The sequence below is a fragment of the Pan troglodytes genome, chromosome 11 (genome assembly GCF_028858775.2).
Source record: "Pan troglodytes isolate AG18354 chromosome 11, NHGRI_mPanTro3-v2.0_pri, whole genome shotgun sequence".
Taxonomy (NCBI): domain Eukaryota; kingdom Metazoa; phylum Chordata; class Mammalia; order Primates; family Hominidae; genus Pan; species Pan troglodytes.
The window spans coordinates 111,280,725-111,295,307 of NC_072409.2; the positions used below are offsets into that span (position 1 = coordinate 111,280,725).

General features: G+C 40.8%; 1 protein-coding gene across 36 annotated transcripts in view; it reads left to right on the forward strand.

Moving 5' to 3' along the window:
* The window catches only part of SPATA6L (spermatogenesis associated 6 like), a 163,973-nt gene that overhangs the window by 40,146 nt on the left and 109,244 nt on the right, over positions 1–14,583 (forward strand). For 33 of the 36 annotated variants that reach the window (XR_001720650.3, XR_008537225.2, XR_008537221.2 and 30 more), the window contains 4 exons: positions 2,600–2,839; positions 5,654–5,756; positions 9,268–9,302; positions 10,056–10,243. Coding sequence is in view for 23 of the 36 variants with exons in the window: in XM_063788754.1 (XP_063644824.1) it covers positions 2,600–2,839; positions 5,654–5,756; positions 9,268–9,302; positions 10,056–10,243 (566 nt within the window). In the remaining 13 variants the exon portion in view is untranslated. Of the gene's footprint in view, positions 1–1,609; positions 1,740–2,599; positions 2,840–5,653; positions 5,757–9,267; positions 9,303–10,055; positions 10,244–14,583 lie in introns of all 36 variants that reach the window. The other 3 variants (XM_063788766.1, XM_063788765.1, XM_063788767.1) reach the window with 1 other exon arrangement.

Below are 14,583 nucleotides of genomic sequence, written 5' to 3' on the forward strand. Positions count from 1 at the left end.
TCTATTTTTTTTTTTTGTACCCTTTAACCATCCCCACTCCCCCTCAGCCCCCATGACCCTTCCCAGCCTCTGGTAACCATCATTCTACTCTCTGTCTCCATGAGTTCAATTGTTTTAATCTTTAGCTCCCACAAATAAGTGAGAATATATAAAGTTTGTCTTTCTGTGCCTGGCTTATTTCACTTGATATAACGGCCTCAACTTCCATCCATGTTGTTGCAAGACATAAAAAATAATGGCTGAATAGCACTCCATTATGTGTATGTAATATAATTTCTTTATCCATTCATCTGTTGATGGACACTTAGGTTGATTCCAAATCTTGGCTATTGTGAATAGTGCTGCAGTAAACATGGGGCCACCTTTCTTTTGCTGAGGCTGATGCTCAGATTGTATTCATGGTCCATCTTTGGTAAGCGTGAAGTGTCTTAGGGCATCCATGTGTACTACCTCAATTTTACTTTCTTCTTCAGTCCTAGTGTCTGTCTCCCTCACCCCAATTTCTTTCTGTTTTGCTTTTACCTTATTGCATATAATGTTGTTGCCACTTAAAATCCTTTCTAGAACAAGATGGAGAAGGAATAAAGGTAGTTTGTGAAGCTTCTCCAAATACTTTGGGACAGGGTAGAGTAAAACCTGTAAGTGAAACAAAATGCTTATCCCAGATCTCATGTATGGTCCTAGAAAAGACCTTGAAAATGTGGGCTGTATGTTACAGAATACTTAATGAGAAAGAAGGGCCAATAATCTGTGCAAATCTATCAAAACTCTTAGCTAAATAACTCATATAATGGGAGACCAATGATGAATTTTAAGGAAGGCATTATCTGCTTTTTAGTTTTGCCTTATTTATCCTCTCTTCTCTCCAATTTATTTGTGATGTGTTCATAGCAATTTTTCAGTGTTTCTTTCTCTTCCATTCTACCATTTTAATGCTGTTTTAACTTCCTAGGTCCTTCTTTCAGTGTTAACTTTTTAAACAAATAGTTTTATTGTTTTTTTTCTTGAACTCCTGGCCTCAAGAGATCCTCTGCTTCAGCCTCCCAACGTGTTGGGATTACAGGCATGAGCCACCGCACTGTCTATTTTTTTTTTTCCTTAAAACAAAAGTATCACTTTATTTTAGAAAATTAGAAAACAAAGATAAATAAGCAAAAAGGACCCAAAACTTAAAAAAACTGTCTCATTCTTGCCATTTAGAGATCAGCATTAATTTTTTTAGTATATTCTGTACACACATCACACTTTTAAAAAAGATTGAGATCACGCTGCATTGCATATTATTTTGTACCCTTCTTTTTTTTACTTAATTTATCATAAACATTTTCTCATGTCCTCAGGTATTCTTGTGCCAGACAATTTTTCATGGCTTCATAGTATTCCATTGTATGGAAGTACTGTAATCTGTCTGGCCATTCATTTTCCTTTTGTTGAGCACTTAACTGATACATCAGCCAGGGTCCAGTCAGGAAACCACACCAAACTTGTGACTGTAACAGAAAGATTTAATTTTTAAAAATGGCTAAACAGGGGTTGAAAGAAAGACTGAAAGATAAAAGGGGAACACTGAAATGACAGAGTAACTGCAGGAAGCAGCTTCCACCCCTAGGGCTGGGGAAACAAGGGGAAGATGTTGGTTCAGCAAGAACACAGAGGCTTAAAGAAGAAACTGAACAGAAATGGGACCCAGACCTCTGGAGAAGGGCTGCTTTCCTGGATGCTTCTTCAGGAATTCGAAGGTGGGACTTGGATGAGCTGGAACTCAGATCTCAAAGGAGGGGCACTGCTCACTGCTGGTGCCACAGGAGCTTGGAGGAAGGTTCCTGTGGGTGTAGACTCAAATCTGAACAGGGGGCTCTGGTCAGCTGCTGCTGCTATGTCTGGAGGAGTGCAGTGGGGCTAGTCCTGGCGTAATCAGGGAAAGGCTATAATCTGGAGCCATTTGCAGCTGTTAAGGCGAAGAATGGTTGCAGGAATGATGCTAACAGGAATAGAATGCAAAACTGGAAGTAGCCAGTCACTGTATCTCCTCCAGCCTTGCACTTTCTCTAGCACCTTCCAGTGGCAGAGCCTACAGAGACCAGGTGGAAAAGCAAAAAAGGGAATTTGTAGAGTCCCTGGACCAGTATTATATAGCTGAGGTGGATTTGCAACTGAGCGCAATTGCTTACTCACCAATACAGCTGGTTTCTAACTTTTAAACTATCATAAGCATTTTTGTAGCTATACATATAGCCATAGTTATTTCCTTATAATACATTCCTGGAAGTGAAATTGCTAGACCCCTCTATGTGTCAAATTCTCTATTATCTATCTATTGGAGGTGTCTGACACTTTCTAACTTCCCCCTATTATAAATAAATCTCACTGTTAATAAGTTGAATACATTATACTAGCAAGTTATAAATACTACTGATGTTAAACTGAACAGGAAAAAAATTAGAGAAATGTCCTTTCTTAAGTTTATGTTTTATAAATCTGAGGTGTGTTATCTTTGACCTTAATTTTTAAAAATTCAATTAAATACAGTAATATTCTGATTGAATTTTCTTCTTTTCTTTCTTTACTTTAAAAAATATTCTTTTTTTGTTTATTTCAGGAAGAAAGACATGAGTCACGAAGGCCTTTATCTACATCACATGAACCAATATTTCCCTTAAATACTATAAAGATGAAACTAAAGGAGAATAATCTCAACAGACTGCCCAAAGGCATGCAAGCCCGGGCGCCCTCTCAATATTCTACCAGGCATTTCTTCCAGGACCAGCCAGCTCAGTTGAACCTTGGAAATAATTTCAAAATCTCTGGAGGAAGCAAGCCTCCATTTGTTGTTAGACACGTGAGCCTAAAATTATTTTTTAGAGTATTTTGCAATAGTGAGGATATGGATGAGGGTGGAATAAAGGAAGGTTGAGTTATAACAACAAATGAATAATATTAAATAAAAAGGTACTTCAAATTGAATAATAATTGTGATTAAATTATGTTCATTTCCTAGATCATTGTCAGGAAACCCCTAGAAAGGTACCTTATACAGGGGACTTGCTCAGTAAATGTCAGCCATCCCTATTTTTAATTTTTGAAAATTATTAACAGAGTATAATGCCTACACATGATAACTTGCCATTATCTTGAAGAGTCAATGAACTGACAGAGGTTGAAAATGCATAATGAAGGTTGGCACACACTCTATATCAATCCAAAACTAAAGCTTCATCAGTTTTAAACAAAACTACATGAGTTTTATTAATGAGATTGGTGCTTAGTGGCCATATGTTGAAGAGCCAGAAAAGTTTTGTTTGCAGGAAGAAGCAATGTTGTGCGATACTCAAAGCCCTTAATTAAAGTCATCTTAGATTTTGTCCTTAGGTAGTGGTAGGCAAATTTAGTCACACTAGTTCTCTTAGTCTCTTTACATTTTTTTTTTTTTTTTTTTGAGACAGAGTCTTGCGCTGTCGCCTAGGCTGGAGTGCAGTGACACAATCTCGGCTTACTGCAACCTCTGCCTTCCGTGTTCTAGTGATTCTCCTGCCTCAGCCTCCTGAGTAGCTGAGATTACAGGTGCCCACCACCACACCCGTCTAATTTTTGTACTTTTAGGAAAGACAGGGTTTCACTATGTTGGTCAGGCTGGTCTCGAACTCCTGACCTCAGATGATCCACCCACATCAGCCTCCCAAAGTGCTGGGATTACAGGCATGAGCCACTGCACCAGCCTACAATTTTTTTGCTACTATAAAAGTAATGGAAAACATAGAAAAGTTCAAGAAAAAAATTATCCATTGGGTCACCAGCATAATAAAATCATTGTTTGATTTAATTTGACGCAATTTCTCTGCCTTATGCTTGCATTCATAGGCTTTATTTTTTCCACAAAGTTGTAATTATACTGTATATACAGATTAGTTTTCCTATATATTCCAATTAACATTACATTAAAAAAGTTTCCTATATTATTTTGTAGTCTACGTGAACACCAGTTCGTGTTCTAATTAATGACTTATTCTCCAGAATGTTAACTATTGATAGTATCATTAAGTTGATATTTTGATTTAAAGTCATCAGTGGTGATGCTTGTGTATTAGGCAGAGACTATGAAGTGTAGTAAATCTCGAAGTGAAGGTACTGTTGAGATAACTGTATGTAGAATTGGTTTGTAGGTAAAACAGAGCTGTTTGGCTAGGAACTTCAGAACAGCTATCTACAAAAAATACACAACAGCTGTTGCTTGGTGGCCTGGGTAATGACATCTGGCAAAAATCTAACAACCAGTCTTTAAACATGTAACCATAAAAATATCGAATTGACTTCATTTATTTCATTTCATTGAAAATATATCTGATTTACTTCATTTGATATAAATTATTGTAAAATACAACTTTAGTGCATGCCATTATGAACTAAGTAATCTTAAAATCTTGATAGATTTCTTAGGGGATTAAAACTTGTTTGATACTTATTTTATTTAACAAATTCTTATACAGCTTTTCCTATGTGCCAAAGTCTTTTATCAGTGATTTTACATATTTAATTTTTTTATTTAGTCAGATTTTCTGATGATATGTGATGTTTCCTTAAGTAGAAGCATTAAAATTTAGAAAACCTGATGTTATAAAGACTGTAAATTCAAGTCAATATATTAAAGTAGAATGAAAAGTAACATTATAACCTGCCTTATTAAAATGTTAAAAAACAGAAAGTAAAAAACAAATCAGCAACTCTATATCGTAGCTATTTGGAAGAGTCCCTAGTTCAAGTATTTTGACCTGTTTGCAGATCATGTTACCCAATTTTTCCTTAGGAGAATATGGTCAGTCACCAAAGAAAAATAACATAGTAATATAGTTGCTATTATTATTATTATTTATTATTATTATTTTTTTGAGACGGAGTTTCACTCTTGTTGCCCAGGCTGGAGTACAATGGCATGATCTCAGCTCACCGCAATCTTCGCCTCCCGGGTTCAAGCGATTCTCCTGCCTCAGCCTCCAGAGTAGCTGGGATTACAGGCATGCGCCACCAAGCCCAGCTAATTTTTGTATTTTTAGTAGAGATGGGGTTTCTCCATGCTGGTCAGGCTGGTCTTGAACTCCCGACCTCAGGTGATCCACCCTCCTCAGCCTCCCAAAGTGGTGGGATTACAGGTGTGAGCCACTGCACCCGGCCTAGCTACCCTTATTCTTTTTTCAAAAATGTAGATACTCGGACCAGAGAGGAATGTGGAAAGTAGAAATGTCATCTTATGGGAATCCCTTGCTGTCACTGAGGACCCCATTTAGGCCAGCACTACTCATACTGTTTAAGGAATGTGAAACGTTGTCCTATTGTAAGAGATTGTGAAATAAAGCTTCACTTGCTCTCTTTCTGTGCGGGATCCTTACCAGTTGTTGGAATATAATTTGTGTCTAACTTTAGTTTTTATGCTAATGTTTAGCCTACGTCCTCATGTTCTAGCCTCAATGAAGGACAAACAGTTTCTCCTTTTAGGTGTAACATGTAACAAACTTGCAGACTGTGCTCTAGGTGGTTTTCCAGCCTTCTTTTTCCAACCCATATAATCAGTGATTGAGGGGGAGACAGGCATTCCGGTAACAAGGGGAGGGTACTAGAAGCTATAGTGGATTCTAGTCTTATTTCTTTCCTTTACTTTCAGGTGGACAGTGCAAAGCCCTTTGGTGAGAATATTTCAGAGCATCATTTGAGGAGGTCTAGAAGAAAATCTAAGTTTTCAGACTTTCCGTTTCCAACGAGAAGAGGTACTCGAGTTTCTTGTTACTCCTGTACATTTCCCTATGGCAACAAATGCGTCCTGTGTATACACTTTCATTCTGAGGAATCACAGGTGATGTTCAGAACTGTGGGCCTAATTCTCAAGTACTCTCCAGCTGTGGAATTTCCAGGGCAGTGTTCCCATGAAGCAGAGTCAGCTGAGAAGCTTCTGTCTGAGCGTTCCCCTCGCCGTTGAAGGGAACCGTTCTGAGTGGCGTGCTGAGTGTGCTGTGGTTGCAGTTGTCCCCTGGCTGTTCCGGGGAAGCAGAGTGCAACTTGTCCTGCTGTGAACCCCTTGCAAAGTCACCATTGATGCCTAACAAATAAGGCTTTCCGTTTTTCTGGATGGCAAAAAACAGGAGATTGATGGTGATCAGGAGATGTAACATTTGCTTTACAAGATTTCATGTCAGCGAGGTGGGAAGCCAACTCTATCTGAAGCAGTTACATGAAGGCAAAGTGTTCTTAAACCTTTAAATTTCAGGCCCTTTTGCATTCTTAAATATTATTAAAGAGCCCAAAGAGCTTTTCTTGATGTGGATAATATCAGTAGTTAGCATGTTAGAAATTAAAACTGATACATTTTTAAAATATAAGAACAGACTACGGCCGGGTACGGTGACTCACGCCTGTAATCCCAGCACTTTGGGAGGCCGAGGCAGGCAGATCACCTGAGGTTGGGAGTTTGAGACTAGCCTGACCAACATAGAGAAACCCCATCTCTACTAAAAATACAAAATTAGCCGGGCGTGGTGGCACATGCCTGTAGTCCCAGCTACTCAGGAGGCTGAGGCAGGAGAATCGCTTGAACCCGGGAGGCAGAGGTTGCAGTGAGCTGAGATTGTGCCATTGCACTTCAGCCTGGGCAACAAGAGTGAAACTCTGACTTTAAAAAAAAAAAAAAGAATAGCACACATTCCATTAGCCATTGTGATGGTGATGTCATGACATCATTGTAGCTTTTGGAAAACTCCATTGTGCAGTGGTGAGAGAATGGGAATGAAACAGTCAAATCATGTCTTAGTATTATTATGAAAACAGTTTGACCTTGCAGATCTCCTGAAAGGTCTTGGGGACCCCTGGGGGAGACCCCTGGACCACACATTGAGAGTCACTGGGTTAAGGAACCCCTTGTAGGCTTTTGACTGAAATCCATGAATCATGCCAGTAGTGAAGGTCATGTCGGTGAAGATCAGTCATTCCTGAAGTTAATCAAAGTTCTTAGGCTGGAAAGGAATGGTGGTGGTCCATTCTCTTGCCTGCTGGTAGTACTGGACTTTCTATCTGTTGCCATCCCTGACAATAGAGATCTTTATCTTAGGCTTAAAGGTTTACATTTTAAGGGGCTACTTTTAAGTCTCTTATGGAAACTTAAGCCAGTGTTCTCAGACTGTGGTAGCTGTTTGACAGCAGCTGCAAGGACAGAGTAGAGTTTGAAGCAGAATGTGCTTCATCACCTCTGACATTTAATTTAAGTTCTTTGAGTTGAAAATCACCTATGTAGCTTATAAAGCAGCATTGTCTTCCCTACTGCAGTGAAATCAGGCAACAGCAAATGTCCTTTCCTGGGGAGGACAAGTTGGGTTTAATGCAGGCTCTATTACGATGGGGCTCACACATCACATTGGTCTCGGCCTTTGTCTTTTCTTAATCCTGGCAGGTGGAGAACTAAGGTTCCAGAGAGATTATAATGTGTGTAAAGGTCACACACCAAGTTTTTGGCATACCTACATTTAGAGAAGACATTCAGACCTCTGGGCCCAGATCCTTGGAATCCCTGTAGCTTTCAAGCCAGACCTTTGCTTAGGTCACCTGTCAGCTCATTCATCCAGGCCTAAGGTAGAACACAGCAGTGCTTCTCAAACCTGAATGTGCAGTTGAATCACCTGGGGCTCTTGTTAAACTGCAGATTCTGATTCAGTAGGGCTGGGGTGGAGCTTAGGATTCTCCTTTTCTAACAAGCTTCCAGGTGATATGAATGCTGCTGGTCTATGGACTGCACTTTGAGAAGCAAGGGAATGATGGCAGGCCCCCGTGTGAAAGGTAGGGCTCAAAACCGGTAGGAAGGAGTTTATGAAGCCACAGGAGGAAGGAGGTTATGAGGCCACAGGGTTATGAGGCCACAGGAGGAAGGAGGTTATGAGACCACATTTATGAATCCACAGGGGAAGGAGGTTATGAGAAGGAGGTTATGAGGCCACAGGGCAGGTTTGTGGCTATAGCTGAAAGGGCCTTAGCATTGCTGACTCCTGCCCAGCTGGGGGTGGGAGAGAAGAGAGCTCCTGGGACAAGGTGGCACACACATATGTATATGCCCAAAGGATATGAAAATGGCCTGGCTTTAAAAATCTCTTTTTATATCTACCGGTGACATGGGGAGGGGGATCAGCCATCCAGAAAAAGTCCCTTGTCATTGCCTGAGCCCTGGTCACACTGGGGGAAGCCATGGTGACCTTAGAATTGCCTTACAAATATTCATTTTAAAAACATTTTTTAATCAACCTGGAAAAATCCAACCTAGTCTTCACTTTCTCTCTGTGTCTTTATTACCTCATTTCCTAGTCATCCTTGCCATACTTTGGCATTAGGTCTGCTTGCCTATCATGATCATTTATGGTCATGATAGTGATTTCCATTTTTGCTATGTTCTATATTTCTCCAAGCTTTTACATATTTGTTGTCTCAATTTAACATTTGTGTCTACCTTGGACAAATATATTCAAGAGCTCCTGCATAAATGGGATTCCATGAAAACCAAAGAAAATGTCAGAGGAGACAGAGTTTATACATTTTATATTAGACACACAGTACTTTCTTTTAGGTTCGGGGCGCCTGCTCAAATATGAGTTTTTCAGGCTGCTTAAGGGTTATTGAACTTACTCATTCACTTTGGACTTGCTTTACCCTTCTCCCTTCCATATGTGCTGTCACTGAAAACAAAACGTCCAGAGGCTTACACCTGTAATCCCAGGACTTTGGGAGGCTGAGGCGGGTGGGTCACCTGAGGTCAGGAGTTCGAGACCAGCCTGGCCAACGTAGTGAAACCCCATCTCTACTAAAAATACAAAAAATTGGCCGGGCATGGTGGCGGGCATCTGTAATCCCAGCTACTCGGGAGGCTGAGGCAGAGAATCTCTTGAACCCAGGAGGCGGAGATTGCAGTGAGCCGAGATTGTGCCATTGCACTCCAGCCTGGGCGACAGTGTGAGACTCCATCTCAAAAAAAAAAAAAAAAAAAAAAGAGAAAACCTGACTGTTGACCTCAAAAAGACAAAATCAAAAAACAAAACAAAGCAAAAAACCCCCACAACCCAGAGAATTGAAGTGGCTCAAGGGAGACTTAAAAGTGATAGTGTAACTTACAAGGGAGCATTTAAGTTTTTAAATAATTAATTCATTGTCTAAAATTTTTGTACTGCTGTAGAATAAATATAATGGCAGTTTTAAGACTAAATGGTAATAATGAGTCATTGAAATGCCTGTTCCTCTTTCTTCTAGCTTCTTCTCTTGACAGCCTTGCAGCTAACGTAAAGGTAATTTTAGAAGTAGAATTTGTAAAATGATTTACTTCCAGATATCTTATGTCAATTATTGTGCTTTTTCCAATCAGTGGTGGATATTTCTAGTTAGTCCGCTTAGGTGGAATTGCTGTAGTTTAGTGTTTGTATGAAGATGTGCCCAGACTCCATGTTATACTTTGCTTAGGGGTTAGTTGGTTTGTGCCCCTCATATAAGTAGGATGAATCACCAAGGAGGGTGTATGTAGACCCAATACCTACTTTATTGGTAGTGATTTTCATTGCTTTTTCTCTAATCAAATAATTTTATACATAGAGGTGGTAAATCACTTGTTCTTGAAGTTTGATTGGTTTGTCAAAGTGAAGGCTCAAACTTCTATGTAACAACATGAGAATAGATTTATGCAAAGAAAATGGAATATACTATGCTTCTTATGCCATAGCGCTTAAATATTTTGTTAAAGTTACATTTTTCCCAGACCAATAATCCCTAGTCCTCAGAAATCAAAGTTCAGAGCATGAGTTTATTTTGGTTTTTTAATATATCCCAAACATACAGACTTTTGGTTATTTTTATCAGTCTGAACTCCTGAGCATTTTGTCACTAGTCTTCTCTTCTCCAGATCCTCTTCTATTTGCAGGAGATCCCTGGGGCAAATATTCTGTCATCTTAGCCCTAGTTATCTTCCTTGTCCAACCCCCACCCCCAGCTCTAAATTAAGCAAAGAGAAGCAAAATTACAACTAAATAATGCATATTGTCACTCAGGTTATCAAAGAGCCAGATGAACGGATTGTTTTAAGGAGTGACTCATCATCATGTTTAGATTCAAGTCAGTTTGGAAAGTCCTCATCCAGTAAACAAGGGGATGCTGATTTCCACGGGAAAGCTTCATTTGCCACCTACCAGCATTCCACCTCTCCTGGCCCCTTGGATCAGCCCCTTCTCAGAGAAAGGTCAGTGGCAAGCACCCATCTGTTTGCCTGAAGGGTGCATTGTGGCCTGGCAAGGGTAAAGCTGGGTCATTTCACCAGCTTCCTTTCTTAGGAATATTCAGCGGTGACACCTTGATATGAAAAAATGATTATTTCTTTTAAAATCTACCCAAAAGTCAGAGGCATATCTCAGAATATTTGCTGTAAATGGGATAGACAACTAACTTTGACATAGGTACTATTTATCTACCCATTTTTATTTGTCATAAATTTAAAAGCTAAACCTTTTTATTTTACCAGTATAAAAATGTTCACCACAGAAAGTTTGAAAATTACAGAAAAAAAAGTGGAAAAAAATTACCTATAGTCCTACCACTCAAAGACAAATGTTAACATATGGGCATATATTCTTTTTCTAGACATGATTTCTTTGCTTACATTATTTTCACAAACAATGAAAATACATTTGCATATGTCTGGAGAGCAGGCCAGAGAGCAAAAGCAGAAACCTTTATTTGCCAAACAGCACTCTCTAGTAGGGTAAGTAACCACTGGTTTGCTTGGGTCTGCCTGATTTTAGACCTGAAAGTCCTGCATTCTGGGAAACCCTTGAATCTTAGGCAAACCAGGACAGTTGGTTACTTTAACTTCGGGGAAGTGGCACTGAAAATAATATTTATAAGATCATTGTTCTGAATGAAGGATATGCCAATCTGCTTTTCTCTGCATTATTAGTGACGAGAATAAGAAGCAAACTCCATGTACCAAAATAATGCAATTGCTCACAAAGGGACTCAGAGTAAATATATCCCAGAACCACAGTGGCCCTGAAATTTTTACAGGAATTATATTAACTTTGAGGTAGACTAAGAAAGTGGCAATCCCTTCTTAGTGTTTTTCAGAAATGACATAATAACTCTATATTCAAATGTTAAATCATGGATTTGAGGAAGCCAGATCAAATATTTTAATAAAATCCATTAACGTATGACGAGCTTTTGATTAGTTACTTTATTAGAAGAAAATAATACAATATAGATTTTTAAAAAACTGGCTCCGGCTGGGCACGGTGGCTCATGCCTATAATCCCAGCAGTTTGGGAGGCCAAGGTGGGTGGATCACCTGAGGTCTGGAGTTTGAGACCAGCCTGACCAACATGGAGAAACCCTGTCTCTACTAAAAATATAAAATTAGCCGGGCATAGTGGCGCATGCCTGTAATCCCAGCTACTCGGGAGGCTGAGGCAGGAGAATTGCTTGAACCCGGGAGACGGAGGTTGGGGTGAGCTGAGATCGTGCCATTGCATTCCAGCCTGGGCAACAAGAGCGCAATTCCGTTTAAAACAAACAAACAAACAAACAAACAAACAAAAAACTGGCTCTGGCACACAGAGACAGGTGGTCAGAGACACACTTACACCTCTCTGTGCCTGGCCTCTGTCCCCTCCTGTCTTATGCTTTTGCCACCAGCCTGGAATTCAGCAGGCTGGCAAAGCACAGGAGGTTATCCTGGATTTAAAGACTTGTAGAGGATTGATTTTAAATGAAGAATGGAAAGAACTTTCAATTAGCAGTGGTCAGGAGACATGGGCTCTAGCACTCATGTGTCTCTAAGTGCTGGGTGATTTCACACAGCTACTCGACCTGTTTTTTAAAATTAATTATTATTATTATTTTTTGAGATGGGGTCTTGCTTTGTCACCCAGGCTGGAGTGCAGTGGCACAATCACAGCTTACTGCAGCCTTGACCTCCCCAACCCAAGCAATCCTCCTGCCTCAGCCTCCTGAGTAACTGGGACTACAGGTGCGCACCGACATGCCCGGCTAATTTTCATATTTTTATTTTTGTAGAGATGGGGTCTCACTGTGTTGCCCAGGCTCTTCTCAAACTCCTGGGCTCAAGCAATTGTCTTGGCCTCCCAAAGTGCTGGGTACAGGCATGAGCCACTGTGCCTGGCTTCAACCTTTTAAACCTCAGTTTCCTCATCTTTAAAATGGGTGTGATGATCAAAGATCCATCTGCATACAGCCACAAAGTGCTTCTCAGCTACCAGAACTGAGGAAAACCCATGGTTTTTGTCTCTGTGCCTGGTATCTATAACACCTCCCAAACTCCTTAAAAGCAGTACAGCAAGCTTTTCTGAGAGACTGTATTGAGCATGCTGTTATTGGGCAACTGTTGGGGGCAATGGACACCATCATGACATGTCTCTGCTTTCCACTGGCTCACATACTAGACAGGAAGGCAGACATACCCCCTTGTCACTGAATATGAGATAGATTGTGGTAGGTACCTAACAGAAGTACAATCCAAATGCAGGGGAGAGACAGAGTGAGAGGAAATCGATTACATCAGGAGAGAGATCTGAGAAGTCCTCTTTTCTCTTTAAATACGTGTTAGATGGTTTATGCATTCCTTCAGCCAGCCTTTCCTGAGTGTCTTTATGCAGCAGGCCAGCAATTCTCAACTCTGGCCAATGGAAGAATTGCCTCATGTTTACTGAGTCAAAATCAACTGGGATTGGAATTGAGTATGTGGGCGGGGAGCACGTTAAATCTGTGGTTAAGACGGAAAGCAGGAATGATACTCAATCTGCTAGGCCAGCAATGGGAACACTAACATTTAAGACATTTCTCCTGATCTCTGAAAACTTGCAACCTAGCAGAGGATATAAAAATAATAATAAAAAAGAAGTATGCAAAGAGCTTTCTACAAAGCAGCACTTTGTGAATAGTGTGGAACAAAAGTTACTGGAGTATAAAGAAGAAGGGTGGTACTTCTGGAATGTTTCAGGGAGGAGGTGATGCTTTCATGTGGCCTTGAGGAGAGAAGATTGGTTTATGATGGGGTTCATAGAGGTGAGTGATGGGAGGTGGGAGGCAGGGGCACTGTCAGCTTCCAGCAGTTAGAGGAGTTTGGGAGAAAGTCGGTGCCAGGACTCAAAGGTTTGAGGGGGACCTTTGTTGGCTGACCTAAGGAGCTTGGGCTTTGCTTGGAAGGAGTGAGGAGCTCTGTGACGTTAGTCACAGGAGTTGGCACAAGTGACTTTAGAAAGATGAGTCTTAGCTGCAGACCAGAGTTTTATTGGCCATCTCTGATGAGGCAGCAAATTCTTTGTGCCCAAAGTCTCTCTAAACTGGTAACTTGGGACCTAGTTGGACTATGAGTTTGTAAATAAGGCCATGATTATCAGCGGCAAATAATAACACAGCCACAGAAAGGCCATCCAGTTTGCCCACGGCTGTCCTGGTTTTAGTACCAAAAGTTTGCATCCTGGGAAACCCCTGAGTCCCAGGTAAACCAAGACAGCTGGTCACCTTCACACTAGAGAAGTGGCTCTGAAGATAATATTTTAAAAACAGTTCTTTTGAATGAGGGATGTGCCCTTCATATCCTTGCAGAACACATTGCCCGTTGGCTTTAGAGCGATCACTAGGGCAGATTCCTGGGACACTGGGGGTTGTCAGCACTGTGTCTCCACTCACTCAGTGTTCTTTTCATACCAGCAATATCAGGACCACTCTTTCTCTGTGTCCAGTTCACAAGGGTGCATGAGAATCCCTGTTGCGTTTCTGCTAACTTAATACTGAAGTCAGTAAGGATCAAGGTCATAAGGATGAGTTGGGAGACAAATTTTGGAATGAGAGTCAACCCAAGGTTTTAATGGACAAGGTAGAAAACACTTTATAAGAGTGAACAATGGGAGTACTAAAGGAGGGAGAAACACTGCCAAGCCTGTTCCCTGTATCCACCATCTGAATAGCGTCATGCCCCTTCAGCACATCCTCTCTCTCCACATGACTCAAGGAGAAGGTAGATCCCATGGAGAAGGCTGTAGTAAAGGCACAGCGCTGCTCCCATCTGTTGACTCATCATTCTCTGAGATCTTCAAATGTAAAATAAATTGCATGTAACAATAATGGTAACAAATGTAAGAGTCGCTTTGGTACTGGTTACTCTAGACCTATGAAAAAGAATTTACAGTATCTAGCTGGTGGCTGTTTTTAAATGCTAGCTTCATTTATAGCTTCAACATATTTCTATTCCTTCCTCTTAAACATTCTTAGAGAAGGGCCAAGCGTGGTGGCTCACACCTGGAATCCCTGCACTTTGGGAAGCGAGGTGGGTGGATCACTTGAGGTCAGGAATTCAAGACCAGCCTGGCCAACAAGGCAAAACCCCGTCTCTACGAAAAATACAAAAATTCGCTGGGCTTGGTGGCATATACCTGTAGTCTCAGCTACTTGGGAGGTTGAGGCAGGAGAATTGCTTCAACATAGGAGGCAGAGGTTGCAGTGAGCGGAGGTAGCGCCACTGCACTCCAGCCTGGGCAACAGAATGAGACTCTGGGTCAAAAAAAA